We start from the raw sequence: 20,451 nt of genomic DNA, 5'->3' as shown, positions 1-20,451 counted from the left end.
ATGTGCACGTGTGTACCCACAATCCTGAGAGGAGAATAGAGGAGAAGGGATTGCAATGTGGCCATTTCCCTTGGTGGGGGTGGGGGGGAGGTGATTTCTTGCTTTCTCTCTCTCTCTCTTTGGTGAGTGCATGTACCTTATAGCAGCAGCAACAACAACAACAACAACAAACACAAAGAAATGTAGAATCTCAAGCTCCGTCCAGACCCAGGAAATCAGAGTCTAGAGTTTTATAAGATCCTCAGGGGATCTATAAGCACACTGAAGTTTGAAAAGCCCTCTTTTTTTGCTGGACAGAATTTTCTTCACTTAAACTCCTCTTTTCTTTATTTCTTCCTTTCTTTTTCTTTCTTTTTGTTCTTCTTTCCTTTCTTCCTTTCTTCCTTCCTTCCTTCTTTCTTTCATCTTTTTTTTTCTTTCTTTCCTTCCTTCTTCCCCTTCCTTCTTTCTTTGTTTTTCTATTGTTAGACCGTTCATGCACTGACCACAGAGAGACAGAGAAAGAGGGAAAGGAACAGGAGAGAAAGCACCCTGCAGTGGGGTGTGGTCATGAGACAGTCCTTTCTCCATTATTCCATCCCGTGAGGCTGTGGGCATGCACACACACACACACTCCACATGCTTTTCGTGCTGCTAGGGCTAGAACTCAATCTATGCAGTCAGCCATGACCCAGTCAGCCTGGGACCTGACTCCTTTAACCACCAGGCCACAGGGCTGACCCTCATAATTTATTTTTTATTAAGAAAAGAGAAAAACAGCACTTCCTGGACCCAATGCCAGTCTGATCATAGTTCTCATCATTCATCTCTTCCTTTATTCATTCAGTCAAGTAGTGATTGAGCACCTCCCATGTTCCAACAAACGGTTCATCTGCACCCCTGGATCCTGGAGTCTTGCCTCTGTTGGATTACTTTTGGTAGATTTGGTAGGGAGTTTCACACCCTTGGGGGTGAAATCCACTTACTTGGATAGGTAGATATCAGCACATCACATTGGCAAAGGATCTTGGCATCAGGTGCTGACCTTAGAATTCCAGACATATGGAGGAGCATGGACTTACTGTCTCTGTGGGGAGACCATGGCAAGTCCAGGGCCATGGGGTGCATGCTGTCCCATTGGGCAATGCACCCTGCCGCTCTCCTGGCTGATGACAGTTGAACACACACATAGAGGGCAGGACCTTAGGGTAGAGCTTAAGAGCAATCCTCATTGAAAAATGTGGTGAGGGGGTGGGGAGCAGGACTTGGAATAGCAATCACAGCTAACGCATTCAGGAAGCCAGGAGGCGTGATGGCTCTGGGGCGGGTGCTGTTGTCATTGGGTAAAGAAACTTGCTAGGGCAGAGTCTTAACCTTGAAACAGACAGGAATCCAGCAGGGCCCTGTCTCCTGGTCAGACTGAGGGAATGGGCACCTGACACACGACCACTGGATGTGGTCTGGGACAGTTTAGATCTTCCCACTTCAATGCTCCCTCTCCTGCGAGAGCGCTGGTGTGCAAGGCTGAGACAGCAGCTGAGAGACGTGAGGGCTCATCTGTGAGGAGCTGAGGCAGCCAAGATCTGGGGCCCAGTTGACGCCACCTTCACCTGGGAGTAGATGACAGAGGGCTCCTAGGAGGAAAGAGCCCAGGTGTGAGGGAGGGCCAGTACTGGTGGGCCTAGGGCGGGAATGTGCAGGTGGTGAGACTCACCTTTTTCCTGAGATGCTGAGACGAGCAGGTCGCTGTGGAAAGAAGGGAGGTGTTGGTCTTGGAAGGCCACTGGGTATTCTTTGCCTGCCTGGTACTATGAGAATGACCCAGTGTGTCCCTGGGGTGTCCCTCCTTTCTGTGAGCTGTGTCAGGTGCTTCTTGGGTCCTCTCCCTGTTCTGCAGCTGCTCCTTTCCTAAGACCTCCCCCTAGACACTCAGTGCTGACAACCCACATCATCCACACTGTGCTCCCTACTGAGCTGCCTTGGGGCTCTCAAAAGAAAGACATTTACCTTTGATCTTGCTGGGTTTTGATCCTAGATTTATAGTGGGTATTGTGGAGAGGTGGTATGGTCTGGAGTATGCTTAGAGAGCAGACTCAGGACCCAGACCATCCCAGCCTGAGCCCTGGGCCTGCCTTGCCACCTCTGCAGCCTTGAGCAAGTCAGGCAAGAGCTCCTCAGTTGCCTCCTCTATATCATGGGAATAATAACATCACCTGCTGAAAGGGTTTCTGCAAAGTTACATGAGTGTGTGTGTGCATTAATGTGCATGTCTGGGTACATATAATTTCTATCATCTATCATAGTCCAGTAGAGTCTGTGTGCCAGACACAGTTGTAAGTGCTGTAAGTAAATACTCCCTTTCTCTATCATAGATCTGTGTGCTATTGTTCTATCTATACCTAAGACCCCCAGTGGATGCCTGAAACCACAGATATTCTCCCCTCAGAACTCTCCATAGATTATATTTTTTCCTATACATGCAGACTATGATAAAGTGCCATTTGAAAATTAGGCACTGTAAGGGGTTAACAATAATAATGAATAACAAAATAGAACCACTTTAGCAATATAAGCTAATAAAGGTTATGTAAATGTGGTCCCTCTCTCTTTCTCAAAATAGCTCACTGTACTGTACTCACCTATTTTTGGGCTGCGGTAGGGAGTGGGTAACTGAAACTACTGATAAGGAGGAGCCACTGTATGTGTGCAGGTGCAGCTCTAAGCGCTACACATATAAATACAGGCTATTTATAGCACTTAAAACTGCACCTGGCAATGAGAACTGCTCACACATGATAGATATTACAAGTTATGATGTTATCTTCAACGTGGTGTGAAACATGACATTCTCCAGAGAGGACTCTCCTTTAGGTTTGTAATGAGCATTTGGACTCTCTGGACTTACAGGAAGAAGCAGAGTTTGGTTAAGAGCTTGGACTCTGAAGACAGAGTCTTTAGAGGGGCACTGACACAAGAGAAATTAGAAAAACAGAGAGGGAAGCACACTGTCTAAAATCACATAGCACTTGGTAAAAAGCAGAAGTAGGAAAAAAACCCAAATCTGCCCCAGAGAAACTTGCTTCCCTTCCCAGCTCCTAGGCAGAAAGCCAGACCACGGACCATGAGTGAGGACTGATGACACAGCCAGATTCAGGATATAGTCATGACCACAGCTGAGTCAACCCTTCCTGTTTTAGCAGCATTTTCACATCTATTTTTTTCTCACTTAATCCTTACAATAACTCTTAGAGATGGTGTAGTAGCTAGGATAATGTTGCCTCAAAGATGTTCATTTCCTAATCCTTAGACCCTGTGAATATGTTATCTTAGATAGGAAAAAGGACTTTCCAGATGTAATTAAAATGATGGACCTTGGGCCAGCTGGTGGCATGGGGGTTAAGGAGGCTAGATCCCAGTGGCTTGGAAAACATGCCAGGTCATGTGCATGCATACCCAAAATCCCGAAAGGAGAAATGGAGGAGAGGGGATTGAGGTGTGGTCATCCCCTCTGGGAATACTTTCTCACTTTTCCTCTCTTTCTCTGGTGAGCACATGTGCCCTCTGGCAAACTGGGGAAAAAAAAAAAATCTGGATTTTGAGATGGGGAAAGTATTCTGGATTATCATGAAAAAAAAAAAAAAAGGTGGACTTTGAGATGGGGAAAGTATTCTGGATTATCATATCACATGGGCCCAATTTAATCATATGCAACCTTAAAATTACAGAGTGAGAGCTTTTTTTAGCTGTGGTCAGGAGGATACCTGACAGTGGGCAAATGGTTAGATGGCTCTGAATATGGAGGAAGTGGGCAAGAGTCAAAGAAAGAAAGTGGGTGGCCCGTAGAAGCTAGAAAGGCAGGGCCCTTGTGTACCCCAGAGCCTTCAGGAAGGGACACAGCCTGTCAACCCCTCTATCGTAGATCATGAGACCCATGCCAGAGTTCAATACAGAGCTGTAAGATAACAAATTTGAATTGTTTAATCCCACCAAGCTTGTGATGATTTGTCTCAGCAGCAATAGAAAACTAATACAGATGCTGTCCATGCCTTTAGACTTTCCAATCTTTTAGATTCTGTCATAGAGTGCAGACATTTGGCAGACACAAAAGTGGAAAATTATGTGTTAATGATGATGTGTATGGTAATATGCAGTGTATCCATGCTGGGAAGATTCATTTTGTATGATGCAAAGATGTGCAGTGATTAAATGTAAAGAAAAAAGGAAAACAAATACAGATAGGTGAGTGCTATGGACTGGGTATTTGTGTCCATCTCCAAACTCATGAGGGAGCCTTATTCCTAATGTGGTAGTATTTGGAGGTGAGGTCTTTGGAGATAATTAAGTTATGATGGAATTAATTAGTGCCCTTATAAGATGAGATGTGAGAGAGATGATCTCTCTCTCTCTCTCTCTGCCACATGAGGATACAGCAAGAAGGCATCAGCAAACTATGATGAGGACCCTCACCAAGAACCTGGCCATGCTGGCATTTTGATCTTCGACTTCCAGCCTGAGAACTATGATAAATAAATGTTTGTCCTTTAAGCAACCCAATCTATGTTATTCAATTACAGCAGCCCAAACTAAGATAGTAGGGAATGGTAGTCCTGTTCCACTTTACAGATGGGGACACCAAATCTCTGAGAGGTTAAGGGACTGCCCAAGATGATATCTTGCTATTCAGGGTCTACTGAGGCCATCTGTGGGAATGGAGAAAGCAGCACTGCATGGTAGGTTTGGATTAACCCCAAACAGCATAGGCACGGTTAAGAAGCCCAGTGACCCAGTGTGAGGGGGTGTGACCCTGTATTGGACCTGCTGAGGGGGTGGCGACTGTGCTCATGGAAATAGGCTGTCAACGTTAAAGCTGGCCAGAGCAGAGATTTCTTTGGATCTTACCGGCATGCTTGTTCTTCTCCTGGCTGCTCCGTACTTCTGAATAAACTACGTCTCCTCCTCTAGGATTTACTTGAAAAAAAAAATTAGACATTTCAGAGGATGCTAAGGCTCTTGCTTCTTGTCTGAGCTTCTTCCTCCTCTCCCAACTAGAGTTTGGTCTCCAGAAGAACTAGAGTCCCTCCTCGTCTCCTGCCCCAAGCCCTTCTAGCATCAACCCTGCAGTTCCTGACCAAATGGATAGCCCTTGGTCCTCACCGTTGCTGTACACTGGCTGTAGCTCTATCCAGGCTGGTACATTGTGATAGGTGGGTTCTTGGGGGGACAAGTTCGAAGGGCTCCTGTGAGACACAAATGTGGATATTTCCCAAGAATTCTGACAAAGCAACTATAATGATCACTACTAGTTAGTGAGTTCTTACTATGGGGTGGCTGCACATCTGTAAACACAGGCTAGTACATAACAAAGGGCCTATGATCATTACATTATAAAGCATGATAAATGAGTATCGGTCATTAGAAAAGTCATGATGCATTATTGTGTTGAAAAAAGTCATGACTTTTCCAGTGATCCAATATTTATGTCTCCAGGCTTTATGAACATTTTATATGTGACGAGCATGGTGCCAATGTGTATAACAATATTCAGTTCATTCTATTTTATCCCTGCTTTACAGATGGAATTTTGTGTTGAAAAAATAAGTCATGACTTTTCCAGTGATCCAATATTTATGTCTCCAGGCTTTATGAACATTTTTATATGTGACGAGCATGGTGCCAATGTGTATAACAATATTCAGTTCATTCTATTTTATCCCTGCTTTACAGATGGAAAAAAACAGAGGTTTCACAAGGCCATGGAAAAACAGAGGTTTACCAAGACCATGGAACCGGAAAGGGGAGGAGCCAAGATTCAAACCTGACACCAAATCCTCTGCTCTCAGAGAAATCAGTAAGTGATAATCTAAAAGATTCAAAAGAACTCTGGATGGCTTGGAGACTGCTACCATGGGCCTGCCCGGGGATAGCTTGTGAGCCATGGTATGGCTCCTGAGGTCAGTCTAAGGTATCCAAGATGGAGGTCCCTTCTTTGTAGCACCATCTCCTGCTGGCAGGTGATCTCCTTCTGGGCAGCCACATTGTGTGGCTCCATCTTGGCTGTCATCATGACAGATGTTGAGTAGGTTGGCCATGTGCAGAGCTTTGCAAACTGTTAAGCTAAGATCATCCTGAGACATGAATGGTTTCACTGGCATGAGGTCTCAGACAACTAAAGCCAGAGATGGTTTAAGAGGTGAGTCAATAAATGAAAAGCAATTAACATTTGATGTGAGAAGGAAGCCTATGCAGCTAAAAAGGTTGGTGAGAAGTTTCTGTGAATTGCTTTGAACTGTCCCAAGGGGGAGGTAGCAACACAGAGTGGGTACAACCCATCTTAGCAACATACAGCAGAAATTGCTCTTGGTAGTAATCAGATTCATTTCATTAACCCCACAGGAATATAACCCAGGCCTTACCTGGAAGGGTCAGAAGTAGGTCTTTCCCCTGTGAAGGAAAGCAAGGGACATTAGATTTATAAAAAGGAGACCTTCACTGAAGGCAAAGGTCATGGGAGACTCACCTAGAAACGGAAACCTTCACAGGAGGCAAAGGTCATGGGAGACTCACCTAGAAACTGCCAAAGTCTGAATCTCAAGAGAGGTAGTATATTGAGCAAAAATGACTGACCCTGGCTTCTACAGGGGTATATATATAATGTGAAAGGGACCCCACAACCCGTAATCCTTTAATCTGGAGTTTTAAAGACAATGGTCAATAGCTTTAGGCAAGAAAATAGACTTGGACAGCTATAAAAATATAGTACATTTAAAAAAATCAGTAAACTACCAAATCCTGTTTGGTTTCTCTTTTCACTCCTAATTATCAAAATCTTTCTCCTCTTCTTATTCCTTAGAGGTCTTGTAAGGGTAAAGAGAGGGGTACACTGCACTACAGCTTGTAATGTTAGATAAACTACGCATGAGCAGTTGTGGAAACTTCTATGTGTAAAGAAGAACTCTGGGAGACCAGTGGGGAAGGTGAAGAAGGATTGTGGGATGAAAGAGGAAGCGCTCTTGAGAACTAGGAGTGGTCACAAAGTGAATGTGAGCCCGAAGGCATGGAGATGGGAAGAACCCGGAGACAAGAAAAAGGTAAGCCAGGGAGGTACCCACCTGCTTTTCTTGAGAACCAGCAGTAGAAGAGCAGCACCCCAGTGGCAAGGCCCACCATGCTGAGCAACCCACATGTGACTCCGGTGGCAACAGGGTCACTTCTGTGCTCAGCCAGCCCTGTGGGGACACCCCGTATGTGAGCCACAGGCAGAGGCTGGTGGTCTTGAACTTCCTTGACCCTGGAGCATGCCTGGGCCTGGGAGAGAGGATGAACCTAGGTGAACAGGACTCCTAGGGCTGGTTAAACACAGGACGTGGCTTTTCTTTTTCCAAAGAAGCTCATCTTGGGGCTTGAGACAGGGAGAAAGTGAGGATGGGTGGTGGCCGATGAGGAGAGAGCCAGAGGCTGGTGAGCTCTAAAGCCAGCGGTGCTCTTTGTCCCCATAACCCCCCACTCAAATACCGTCAGAAAATAACAATTTAGAGAACTATTGGCTTTTGGTACTTGTCCCTGAGATGCACTGTCCTGGTAAACCATCATGAGGATTATCAGAGTGTGCTAGGGGGAGTATCTTGTCTACATCTGTGACCTGAGTGTTAGGAACTTACCCTGGACGAAGAGTGTCACTGCCTCACTGCGCTGGGCCCCCAGGCCATTGTCAGCCTCACAGGAGTAGTTTCCGGAATGCTCAATGGTCAGAGAGAGGTTGAAGGATGCTCCTCCTCCATGGGGGGCTGAGCTGTTCCCCAGGGTGACATCTTCGTGATAAAACCAGTACCAGATCGGAGGAGAGCCTCTCAGGGCCTCACAGTGAAGCTCCAGCACATCCCCCACCACAGCCTGGGCCCTGGGGGTCTGGAGGGTGAGGACAGGAGGAGACACTGGAACTAAGGAAAACAAAAAGGCAATAGCAGTTTCTGCTTCTGACATATTCATAAGGAACAAAAAGTATTACAAACAAATAGAATAAGGTAGAGCGCAGTCTTGAGAAATATATTGAAGTGTATCCGGTAGAACTAATTACAGATAGTTTCCAACGTACAAAGAAATCCAACAGAAAAGTGCAAAGTACTGGAAACTCAAATGGCTAGTAAAATATATAAAAGATTCTCATCTTATTGCTAAATAAAGACAGCCATACTGTTCTTTCTCCTACTCATCAGATTGGCAAAGCTGAAACAGACAAGGTTGTGGATAAACAGGTATCTCATTATGCTCTAGGTATGAATGTAAATTCAAGATACTCCTTGAATGGCAATTTGGAAAATATTTTTCTACCACATTTAAAATGCACATAGGGCCATACGATGGTCTAGTGGCTAAGGTGACTGGATCTCACATAGATGACTAAATGGTCCAAATCCAGGACCCAGCAGTTTGAAAAACATGCCAGGTGCTTGCCCAAAATCCCAAGAGGAGAATGGAGGAGAAGGGATTATGGTGTCTATTTCCTCTGGGGGGTGATTTCTCACCCACCCTGATCTCTCTGCTGAGTGCGTGTGCTCTATAGCAAATTTAAAAAGATAATAAAATGCAAATAAAGATTGACCCAGAAAATCTACTTCTAAGGCCATCTCCTGTAGGGATACAGACATAATGTATATCAAGATATTTGTGCAAAGATTTCTTTTTATTGGTATTTTTATTGGTATTTTTATTGTAACAAAAACTAGAGACAACCTAGCAGATTGGGTAGTAAAATATGAGATATCTTCAAAAAACTCATGAAAAATACATATTATAAATAAACTATGCATGGATTTATAGTGGTTTTTTATTTTTTTTGGCACTGAAATAAACTCATACTTGAATTCCATTTTTTCCTAGAACTTTTCAAAGTTCCCTTGTGTGAAAGATATCTAAGATAAACATCTTTAAAGCCAAGATGTGTGTTTAGGGACTGGGCAGCGGTGTGGTGGTACTGCAACGGAACCCCCATGGTTCACAGCCCAGAACCTCCCTGAGCATTCTGGAGCTGGTGCACGCAGGCCTGTGGTTGGGCTGGCTGACACTGCAGGGGGAGCCCAGCTAAAGAGCCCTGTGGGGTTGAGGACCCTTATCTCTCTTTCTCTCTCTATGGATTAAAAAATTTAATGTATTTTTAAGTGATAATTGCAAGCTGCTTATCTCTCTCTCTCTCTCCCCTCCCTCTCTCCCCCCCCCTCTCTATATATGTGTGTGTGTGTGTATGTGTGTGTATGGATTCTGGTTGTGTAAACAAAACTTATACCTTTATGTTTACAAAAATATTCCTGGAGGGGTACACATGAAATAGTTTAAAGTGGTTATGTCTGGGAAGTACGTGGCCACAAAAGTGTGTGGGAACAGATAGAGCAGGTACTTTTCAATGTTGACCATTTTGTCGCATTTGGATTTTGTACTGTTTGTTTTTAGCTTGCTATAGAGCATGTGCACTTGTGGGAGAGAGACAGAGATGGAGAGAGAAGGGAAGTGCAAAAGCACCCTCTGGGGGGTGGCCACACTATAGCCACTTCTCCTTCATTCTCCTCTCGGGATTTTGAGCACACACACACACGTATCCTGCATGTTTTTCCAAGCCATCGGGTCTGGGACTCAAACTATGCAGTTGGCCATGTGAGATCCAATAGCCTTAATCCCCATGTCACCTGCTTACCCCCCAGTGTGCTTTTTTCAGCTCTCAGGGCCAGGATTGGAACCATGGTTGGCTATATGGGATCTGGTTCTCTTAAACCACTCAGCTATGAGGCTGGCTCTAGATTTTTAAAGGAAAAGTTGATGGAAGCCACAGTGAACACAGAGATCAAAGCTCTTTACTCCGCCCAGCTGCATGGCCCAGGTAGTAGGATCATGTCTCTTCTTTAATGCCTCTTGCTATAAGGATCACTAGGTGCCTCTCCTAAAAACCTGTGGACACAGCTAATCTTAACACAAGATTTTAACATAGAAGTATAAGGAACATTTACATTCCTAGTAATGAAACAAACTCAAAATCAAAAGCTTGTAGGGAACTAATGAGTGAAACGTCTAGACAAGGAAAGGCCTAATCTTTTATTGGGTCAGAGAAACCAATACTCATGCTCAGAATTCTTTGGCATCTCTCCTGTACCACAATTTCTAACCAGAATATAGTCTACATTCTGAAAGAACTCCCAGGCATTTTTAGGGAGGAGTTTCAATCACATCCAAGAAGATTGCTTGAACCGTGCTGCTGAGACAGCCTGGATTCCTGAAACAGAAAGGATTCCGGAGTGAGAGAGCTCCATTTTCTCTCAGGGAGGAGAAGGCACAGTTAGGTCTGGGTCTTTCTGCTGGTGGGGAAACCAACTCACCTGTGACCTTGAGTATCACCATGTCACTGTGCTGAGCTCCCAGCATATTACTGGCCTCACAGGAGTAGCTTCCAGAATGTTCTGTGGTCAGAAAGAAGGTAAAGGACACGTCTCCTCCTGAGAGGGCTGAGTTGTTGCCCAGGATGACATGTTCATGGTAAAATCGGTACAGGATTGGAGGAGAGCCTCTGAGGGCCTCACAGTGAAGCTCCAGCATGTCTCCCACCACAGCCTGGGCCTTGGGGGTCTGGAGAGTGAGGACAGGACGAGACACTGGAACTGGGGGAGGAAAAACAGTTACCCATCACTCTTTCTGTTCATATATATTCCTCTGTACTGGAGACATTTCGGATGGCAAAATGATTTTCTTTTTTTTTTTTCTTTTTTTTGGAGAGGTTTTTGCTATAGGGTGCATGCGCTTGCCAGACAGACAGAGAGAGACAGAGAGATAGAAAGCGAGAAATCACCTCCCAGGGGGGATGGCCATGCCGCAATCCCTTCTCCTCCATTCTCTTCTTGGGATCTTGGGCACGCACACACACGCACCCGGCGTGAGTTTTAAGCCACCGGGTCCAGGACGCAAACCATGGTCGACTACATGGGAGTCCAGCGACATAGCCATTATGCTAGGTGCTGGTCCCGGCAAAATGATTTCTGTGTCTAATGACTCTGTGACATTACCCAGAATTCAGCTGTAATTCCTTCTGATCTCAGGAAACAATAACATGTATACAGTGCCATATATAGTTTAAAATACTTGGATAGATAAATTTAAATGTGTCTGAGAAATATGAAGAAAAAAACCCCACTAAACTGAAACACAGGCCTCATATAAGAACTCAGTGGATGACTGGGGAAAGAAGGAAATCAGCTCAATGGAAATGGGAATGGAGAGACCTGCTGCTTGCGTAGTCAGGGGTGTAATTGCGTTTGGCTGAGCAGGACCACTTCCTCAAAAAACCAGAAATAGAGCTGCCTTATCATCCAGTAACCCCAGCACTAGGCACATATCCAGAGGGAAGGAGGTCAGTATATCATAGAGAGAGCTGCACCCTGATGTTCACTGCAGCACAATTCACAACAACCAAGATATTAAGTTAGTCTTACTATCTATCAATGGACAAATGGGTAAATATAATATGGTTTGTGTACATAATGGAATATCATTCAGCCATTAGAAAAGATTAAGACTTGTCATTCAAGGCCACATGGGTGAGCCTAGTAGACATTATGAAATAACTCAAGTGCAGAGAGAGAGAAATCGCATGTCCTCACCTGTATCTGGAAACTAAAAAGGATGATGTCATAGAAGTAGAAAGTAAGGGGGACCAGCAGGTGGTATGGTAGTTAAGGTGCTAGAGTCCCACATGGCTGAGTGAGGTTCAAGCACCAGATCTGGTGGCTTAAAAACCACACTGCGTGCATGTGTGTACATGCCCCAAATCCCAGGAGTAGGATGGAAGAGAAGGGACTGTGATGTGGCCAGCCTCCTGGGGGTGATTTCTCACTTTCCCTTTCATTGTCTTTCTCTAGCAAGCACATGTGCCCTATGGCAAAATTCTAAAAAACAAAAACAAGAAACAAAATAAGTAGAGAGTAGAATAGTGATTAATAGAGGCTGGGAATGGTAGTGGGAAGGGGAGATAGAAAGCTGTTGGTTAATGAATACAAAATTACAGATAAAGGGACCAGCAGTTAGCGTAATGGCTATGTTGCTGGACTCTCATGTAGTCTATCATGGTTCAAGTCCCGGACCTGGTGACTTGAACTCACGCCAGCCATGTGTGGGTGCGTGCCCAAGATCCCGAGAGGAGAATGGAGGAGAAGGGATTGTGGTGTGGCCATCCCCCTGGGGGGGGGGATTTCTCGCTTTCTGTTCTCTGTCTCTCTCTGTCTGGCGAGCCGCACGACCCCTATAGCAAACCCTCTCCAAAAAAAAAAAAAATACAGATAAATAAGAATTAAGCTCTCGGGGCCAGCAGGTGGTGTGGTGGTTAAGGTGCTGGACTCCCACATGGTTCAAGTCTTGGACCTGGCGGCTTGTGTGCACGCTCTCTCTCTCTCTCTATGTCTCTCTTCCTCTCTCTCCTTCTCTCATCAAATTAGAAAATAATAAATAAAATTAAATAAATAAATATTAAAAAAAGAATTAAGCTCTGCTGTTGTTAAGAATAAGTTATTGTATATTTCAGAATAGCTGTGAGAGAGGATTTTGACTGGTCAAATACAAAGTAATGATTACTATTTCAGATGACGGATATGTTAATTACCCTGATTTGATGATTATACATTGTGGCCATGTACTGAAAAATCACACTGTTCCCCATAAATACACATGTACAATTATTATTTGTCAATTAAAAATAAAAGATGACAAATTTTATGTAGAAAATAAAATGATTATTAAAAAAGCTGCCCACAATAGAATGAGTGTTAGTCAATTTATTTACTCATTCCTACATTTATTCATTCGTTCTTGAAAAATTAATTGAGCAGGTGTCAGATGTTAGTGCAATGGCAGAACACAACACTCCACTAGCCAGCCTCACACAGGAGGGTGCCCAGTTCAAGTCCAGTGGTGTCTCTGAGTAAGCCAGATGCGTGAGAACTCAGGATCTGCATCTGACTGAGGGCCGTGAGTAGATTGCTATAGAAGACGATTGGGGGTGTAGTCTCTCTCTCACACAAACTCATAGAAGAAGTAAATAAACATTAAAAAAACATTAGCTGAGCCATTGGTAAGTCCAAAGAACTGCACAATATTGTGGGGATTCAAGGTGAGAGAGACTTAGTGTCTGTTGTCACAGAGCCTGTAACCTAGCAGGAATAATAGGCAACGGTTCAATAAGAATACAAGCATAGACTGAAAACATTGATACTTAACACAAAGTAAAGGTCAAGCTACTGTGAAATATATAATGCTAGGCCCTAATCTAGCATAGGTCAGTCAGGGAAGGCTTCCTCATGAAGTGACATTGGAAATTACTCAGGAGAAGAGAGAGGTGAAGAGTGCACCTACCAGGCAGGCAAACAAATATGCTCAAAGGTTTTGGGATGGTGAGAAGATTGGCACATTTAAGTTACTGAAACAAGGTGGCAGCAGCAATAGAAGGGTCTGAAAGGCGCCATCTAGTAGACTGGAAAGGTCAGCTGGGCTTCAGAATCCTGCTAAGGATTTTGATCCTTTTTCACAGAGCAATGGGAAGACTATAAACCTGTCTAGCAAATTAAAAAAAAAAACAACAAACTTGTGACAGAGCACATGTGCTCCTCACAGAGGGAACAGAGAGACAGAGAGAGAGAAAAAGAGAGAGAAGAGAAGGTATGACCCAGGGAAGATGGTCATGCCACAATCTCTTCTCCGTCATTCTTCTGTCTGGGTTTTGGGTAAGCACACACATACACCCTGTGCATTTTCCAAGGTGCAGTTGACCATTGAAATCCAGCTGTCTTAACCACCATGCCACAAGCAGGTCCTAAAACATGTCTTTATAAAAGACTATTCTGACTTCAGTGTGGGATATAAGTGAAATAGAGTGATAGTGAAGTGGCATTGCAATAGTTGGAATGATGGTGTATTTGAGTAGAACAGTGGTGATATAGACAGAAAGAGATTGAGGATATATTTAGGAAATAAAATCAGCATGACTTATTGAGCAACTGGCTATGAGAGGTGAGAGAAATAAAGTCCGAGGAAGTCTCTTTTTTCATCTTTGTGTATGTGCTTGAATGTGGAAGCACTTTCAAAGAGAGTGCTCAGAGGGGACCAGGGGAATATGAGAAATTTAGATTATCCTCATCATCAAGTGGCACCTGCCTGTAGTTACTTTCTATTATTCCTATGGTTCTCACAATGGATTAGTCTTTGTTTCTATATCTAAGTCAGTATTTTTCAACCCTGTGGACATAATATTTTCTCCTGAAGATGTGTTAAAAAATACTGATTCTGGGGCCAGCAGGTGGCATGGTGGTTAAGGACGCTGGACTCCCGCATGGCCAGCCATGGTTCAAGCCCCAGACCTGGAGGCTTCCTTTCTCACCTTCCCTCTCTCTCTCTTACTCTGTCTCTCTCTAGCCATAATAAACTAACTAAATAAATAAAGTTAAATTAAAAAAATAATAAAAAAAAATACTGATTCTACGATTCCACCTGAGAAATACTGGATTTAATTGGACTACAGAGGGACTTAGTAACAAGTCTTTTTTCAAAGTTTCTAGGTCATTCTGACTTGCAGCCAAAGTTAAGAACAACTGATCTACAGAAATTCAGTACTCACTTTTCCTAGTATAGACTCCTCATTCTAAGTCTTTTCTCTTGATTCACATTACGTTGGATTGGATTTTGTCAAGAAAAGTTAATGACCAACTGCACCTTGGAAAATACACTGGGTGCACGTGTGTGCTTACCCCAAACTCATGCTCCAAGTCCCTGCATTTTTTGCAATGCCTTTTTGATTTGGTATAAAATTCTCATTTCTCATTCCTCCTCTGGAAGTCCAAGTCTGGACCCAGTCCTCTCTCTTTTGGTATTGACTGCTGTGCCAAGTCTAAGCCCAACTTCTCTATTTTTCTGAGATGACTGCTTTTCACCCCACTATGATCACACACACACACACACACATTTAACTTTGAAGTTCAATAATTTCATCAAGCAATATTTTTAGATCTACACATGTCAGTTCACTTCAGGAAAATTAAAAAAAAATACCATTAAAAAATAATTTGTTAGAGGGTACATCACTCCCCAGAGAGAGACAGAGAGAGGGAAAGTGAGAAAGCACCTGTCATGGGGAATGGTCATGCTGTAATCCTTTCTCCTCCATCTCTTCCTCATTTGGGGATTATGGGCACACATGTACACATGCCAGTATGTTTCTTAAGCTGCCGTGTCCAGGACTTGAGTCCCCCAGTTGGCCATGTGAGATCTAGCTGCCTTAACTACCAGGCTATGGACGGGCAACGCCTTCATCCACCACCCCCACAACTTTTATTGCCAGAGGAAATTTGTGATTACCAGAGAAAGACAGAGAAAAAAGGACAGGGAGAAAGGTCACGTCACAGTCTTTTCCCCTCCACTTCTCCATTCTGCTGGGGTCTTGGGCACATATGCAGAAGTGTCTGGTGTGTTTTTCAAGCCACTAGGACTGGATTTGAACAGTAGTTGACCATGTGGGATCTGGCTCCCTTAACCACTAGGCTACTAGGTGGACTGAACATTTTTTAAAGTTATCTTTTGAGTTTTATTTTTTCCCGTCAATTTTTTTTTTTAACTTACAGACATTTAATTACCCACATGTGGGGTCTCCATTGTCTGATCTTCATGTTGTAATTTTTTTACCTCTATTTCTGCTTTCTACTTTTGCATTCTGTATTGTTTCTGAAACTGATTCTTTATTTAATTAGCATTTTCAGAGGTATTCATTCTATTATTTCTGTTCAAATTTGGATTTCATTTCTAAAATAGCTTTTTTCTTTTCTTTGTTTTTTTTTTTTCCTCCTGAGCTCTATTAGTTGTTGTTGTTGTTATTTATTTATTTATTTTTTTTATTTTTTAAGAGAGAGAGAGAGATTTTTGCTATAGGACACATGTACTTGCCGGAGAGAAATAGAGTGATAGAGGGACAAAAAGTGAGAAATCAGCCCCTAGAAGGGAAGGCCATGCCATAATCCCTTCTCTTCCATTCTCCTCTCAGGATCTTGGGAATGCATGCACATGTGCCCAGTGTGAGTTTAAACCACTGAGTCTGGAATCGAACCACAGTCAACTACATGGGAGTCCAGTGACAAAGTTAATACTCCAACTGCTGGTCCCAAAAGAAATTCTTAAAAATTAAAATATGACTACCAATGTGAAGTATTTCAGGACCAGTCAGCTATAGGGCGTGTGCGCTCACCAGAAAGACAGAGAGACAGAGAGACAGAAAGCGAGAAATCATCCCCCCAAGGGGGGATGGCTACACCACAATCCCTTCTCCTCCATACTTCTCTCGGGATCTTGGGCACGCACGCACACACGCCTGGCGTGAGTTTAAGCCACCAGGTCTGGTACTCGAACCACTGTCGACTACACGGGAGTCCAGCGACATAGCTATTATGCTAACTACTAGTTCCAAGTTTTGGATATCTTCTTATTTTATCTTACCATCTCTTTTTAAACCTCTTTTAATTTCTTTTTGTGTTTTTTCTTTTTCCCCCCAGAAGTTCATATTTTATTTAATTGTATTGAGAATATCCAGAAGAATTGGGTTATTTTATTTTCTGTCTTCTATAGCAGTTTTTCTTCTTAAAAGTATTAGGTAGAAACCATCAGATGAGGTAATAGTTACATCGCTGGACTCCCATGTAGGTTAAGTCCTGGACTCGGTGCCTTAAAATTCACATCAGGTGCAGTGTGTCTGTGCCCAAGATCATGAGAGGAGAATGGAGGAGGGGTTTATGGCATGGCCATCCTCCTCCCAGGGGGTAAGTTCTCACTTTTTCTCTTCCTCTGTCTCTCTGGCAAGAGCACATGCCCTATAACAAAAATCCCTCTCTCTACAAAAAAAAAAAAAAAAAAAAAAAAAAATGTGCCAGCAGGTAGCATGGTGGTTAAAGCACTGGATTCCCACATGGCTGACTGTGGTTCAAGTCCTGGACCTGGCAGCTTGCTTTCTCTTTCTTTCTCTCTCTCTCTAGTGAGCACATGCGCCTTATAGGAATTAAAATAATAATAATACATAAAATTAAATCAATAATTTAAAAAAGTGTTAGGTATTACCTGCTTTTCTTTTCCCTTTATAATTTTAAATGTATCTATGCAAAGATCCCTATATTGGGCCTTTTTCATTTGCTTATTATTTATTCTTGAATGGATAAAGTTATATTCAGGGTCTGGTGTTTGTTCAAGAATATTGCGTGTGTGTGTGTGTGTGTGTGTGTGTGTGTGTATGTTTCAGTGGCCTTGGGGATGTTGATAGATTCAAAAGTAGATTCAAAAGGTCTATTTATCAGAATGCATCTATTGATAGATTCAAAAGGTCTATTTATCAGAATGCATTCCCATGAAATCTCTGCATTCCCTGGGGTGTATTTCTTCAAAGCAAGCAGATTATCCTGCCAAGAAATGTGCTTGGCTCCCCATGAAATTCTCAGCTCACAGACAACTTGTGTGCTAATTTAGGGTTTTAGATATTTTTGTTCAGTTGATATCATAAGCAATTGTAAAGATCAGTGTTTTCTCCATGCTCTTCTCTTTCTCATCTCACCCCAAAGATCTTTTGTCCGTTGAATTACAGATACTGACTGAGGCCCTGTTCTCTGACAAACACTGAGCAGACACAGGGATGCAGTGCAGCCCAAGACTGACGAGGCCATGTTCTCATGATGCTTACATTCTGTTGTCAGGAAGGAAGACAAGCAAGAAACAGGAAATAAAGATGTTTTAGATACTGCTAAAAGCAAGCAAAGAAAAAGAGCAAACATGATAATGGAATAGAGGATTCATTAAGGCTGGAGGTTTTCCTAGCTAGATGGGGCCAGTCACCAACATCTGTTTTATGTATACAAGACTAACCGTGAGTTATACACTTATGATTAATACAGTTATTTTAATGTATGAGGGTATTTCAAAAAATGTGTGGGAAAATGGAATTAGACTATAAACATATTTTGGTGCAAAATAATTAGAAATCCACACATAGGTTTTTTTTGTTTTTTGGAGAGGTTTTTTGCTATAGGGTGTGTGCGCTCGCTAGAGAGAGAGAGAGATAAAAAGTGAGAAATCACCCCCCGGGGGGATGGCCACCCTGCAATCCTTTCTCCTCCATTCTCCTCTCAGGATCTTGAGCATGCACGCACACGTACCCGGCATGAGTTTAAGCCACCGGGTCTGGGACTTGAACCGCGGTCGACTACACGGGAGTCCAGCCACATAATCATTACGCTAACTGCTGGTCCCCACATAGATTTTTAATAAATATGTATTTTCCATAAACTTTTTGAAGAACCTTCATATGTCCTACATCAACAAAAACGTGATAATGCAATAAATGATATTGTCTTAATGGGTTAGAAGATAAGAGAGCAGGAAAATCCTAGAAAGTCAAGGAGATGGTTCCCAGGAAAGGATTTCTCTCTCTCCTTCATGTTCAGCCCTCACCAAAACTGCTGAGACTAAATTGCTAGGGAACTTGTCCAATATTTGTCCATTTGATTATGCTTGTAGCTAAGTTAATATGTAAGAGTTGGTGGAGAAATAGTAGATGCTTCTATACCTCAAGTTAAGAGAAAGTGGATTGGGGGCCAGCAAGTGGCATGCTAGTTAAGGGTGCTGGACTCCCACCATGGCTGACCGTGGTTCAAGTCCCAGACCTAGTGAACTGCATTCTCACTGTCTCTCTCTCTGCTCCCTCTGGTCAAATGAAAATAAATAAAGTGAAATAAAATAAAATAATTATTTTTTTAAAAAAGAGAAAAACTGGCTTAAGAATCAAACATAAAGGGTATGAAAGACAATTTGAGATAATAAATTCATCTGGTAAAAGTGGAGAGTCTATTGCCCTGTTGACTGACATAAAAATGTAAAGTTTTCTGGTAGAAAAGAAATACATGGTAACATCCTTGATTTAATGCAACTTAAAAAAAAACTATATTCTGTGCTATGGAGATGTACAACTATTCCTCTTCACTATAAATGTGAAGAGGAAATTATAAAACAAAAAGATTCTGGCAGAGTCAGGGCTGGATGAGGATCGAGGCCCACAGATAGCTTTTCACTGAGAAGGAAGCCAAGAAGAGGATGAGATTGACTGGAGGAGGGAAACTGGGAGGAATAGGTAGACTTCTGAAGGGGTCTGAGAGAGAGGGATCTGGGCCACAAATGGGTGACTGGCAGAAACCTAGGGCTTACCGGAGACAAAGAGGTGCAGTGCCTCACTGTGCTGCGGGCCAAAGTCATTGTCGGCTTTGCAGTAGTAGTTCCCAGAATGCTCTGCAGTCACATAGAGGCTGAAAGAGGCTCCTCCCCATGAAGAGGCTGATCTGGGTCCCAGGAGGACATCCTTGTGATAAAACTCATACCAGATGGGAGGAGATCCTGTTTGGGATTCACAGTGAAGTGTCACCATCTCTCCCTCTCGAACTGTGGTTTTAGCAGGGCGGAGGGTGAGGACAGGCGCAGACACAGGGACTGTGGGAAAGGAAGAAACTAGTCAGCAATGGCTTCTGCCTGGACTGTGGATTCTACCCTGTGACCAGTGCAGGCCCAGTCTCCGGTCTCTGCTGGCTTTCAGGGAGGCCTCACACCCTCCCAGGCTTCCCTCCCATTCTCTCTCCTGTGGTCTTTGCTGGTATTTGGCAGTCTGTTTTCCATCAAACCTCTGCCCCTCCTCTTCTCCTGCTCCCCTTGGTAGGTGACCTACCTCCCTTTTACAGAGGAGATGACACCCTCAGGGAAGAAGTGGCTGTGTTGCTGCCACCAGGCCATACCCTTCCCTGCATTAGCTCCTTGCTCCTCCCTCTACTCTGTGACCTGGGAAGGGCTGTCCCTCCCTGCCCAGGTCAGCTTATCCTCTGTCTCTGCACCACACAGTCACCTCTCCCTGTCCGAGATGTAAATTCTGTCTCTGTTGGCTCCATCCAAACATCGTTTAGGTAGGTTTAACCATCTCCATATTTCAAAAATAAGAAATATGCAAAAATAACTTTATTACATTTACATTTAATATTCTCCACAGTCTCTCCTTTCTCCTAGACTTTTGAAAGGAGAGGCCTACACTTATGGTATCCACTTTACCTCACACTCATTTCTCACCCATCACAGCCTGGTTTACATCCCCACTGATCTTCTAAAGCTCATTTTGCATGTATATGGATATTGTGGTGATAATAATAATAGGGACTTATAATGATAATGTAGCGCTTTGAACTATTAACATGTGCCTGCTAGTCCATGTATATTCATCATATATAGTTTGTAACTGTTTTATTTATCCAGATACTAACCTAATCATCATGACAACTTCACAAGGTAGGTACTGTTGTCTTCATTTTAGAGATGGAGAAGCTGAGACCTGAAGTCTAAGCTGCACAGGTGAGTAAGGCCGGTATGTGCGGCAGTGGACCTAGTTATTTT

The 20,451-nt window shown here is 43.3% G+C and overlaps 1 protein-coding gene and 1 long non-coding RNA gene across 2 annotated transcripts in view; one reads left to right on the top strand and one right to left on the bottom strand.

The window, feature by feature from the left end:
* Nucleotides 1–536: 536 nt before the first annotated feature.
* The window catches only part of FCRL5 (Fc receptor like 5), a 71,909-nt gene continuing 51,994 nt past the window's right edge, over nucleotides 537–20,451 (bottom strand). Inside the window, exons 10-18 of the mRNA XM_027776579.1 lie at nucleotides 19,228–19,506; nucleotides 10,341–10,619; nucleotides 7,638–7,916; nucleotides 7,089–7,205; nucleotides 6,393–6,420; nucleotides 5,134–5,216; nucleotides 4,879–4,947; nucleotides 1,694–1,725; nucleotides 537–1,613 (exon numbers count right to left, since the gene is read on the bottom strand). Coding sequence (XP_027632380.1) covers nucleotides 1,533–1,613; nucleotides 1,694–1,725; nucleotides 4,879–4,947; nucleotides 5,134–5,216; nucleotides 6,393–6,420; nucleotides 7,089–7,205; nucleotides 7,638–7,916; nucleotides 10,341–10,619; nucleotides 19,228–19,506 — 1,247 coding nt within the window. The 3' untranslated portion in view covers nucleotides 537–1,532. The remainder of the gene's footprint in view (nucleotides 1,614–1,693; nucleotides 1,726–4,878; nucleotides 4,948–5,133; nucleotides 5,217–6,392; nucleotides 6,421–7,088; nucleotides 7,206–7,637; nucleotides 7,917–10,340; nucleotides 10,620–19,227; nucleotides 19,507–20,451) is intronic.
* On the top strand, nucleotides 5,119–20,403 carry LOC114010019 (uncharacterized). The gene is made up of 5 exons (XR_003551420.1): nucleotides 5,119–5,183; nucleotides 5,704–5,827; nucleotides 6,830–7,067; nucleotides 17,724–17,893; nucleotides 20,372–20,403. It is a non-coding gene; the product is annotated as an uncharacterized LOC114010019 (long non-coding RNA).

Source organism: Tupaia chinensis, unplaced genomic scaffold, assembly GCF_000334495.1.
Source record: "Tupaia chinensis unplaced genomic scaffold, TupChi_1.0 Scaffold000684_1, whole genome shotgun sequence".
In the NCBI taxonomy this organism is placed as follows: Eukaryota; Metazoa; Chordata; class Mammalia; order Scandentia; family Tupaiidae; genus Tupaia; species Tupaia belangeri.
Note: the sequence above shows the minus strand (reverse complement) of the source record. Positions and strands in the feature narration are given on the sequence as shown.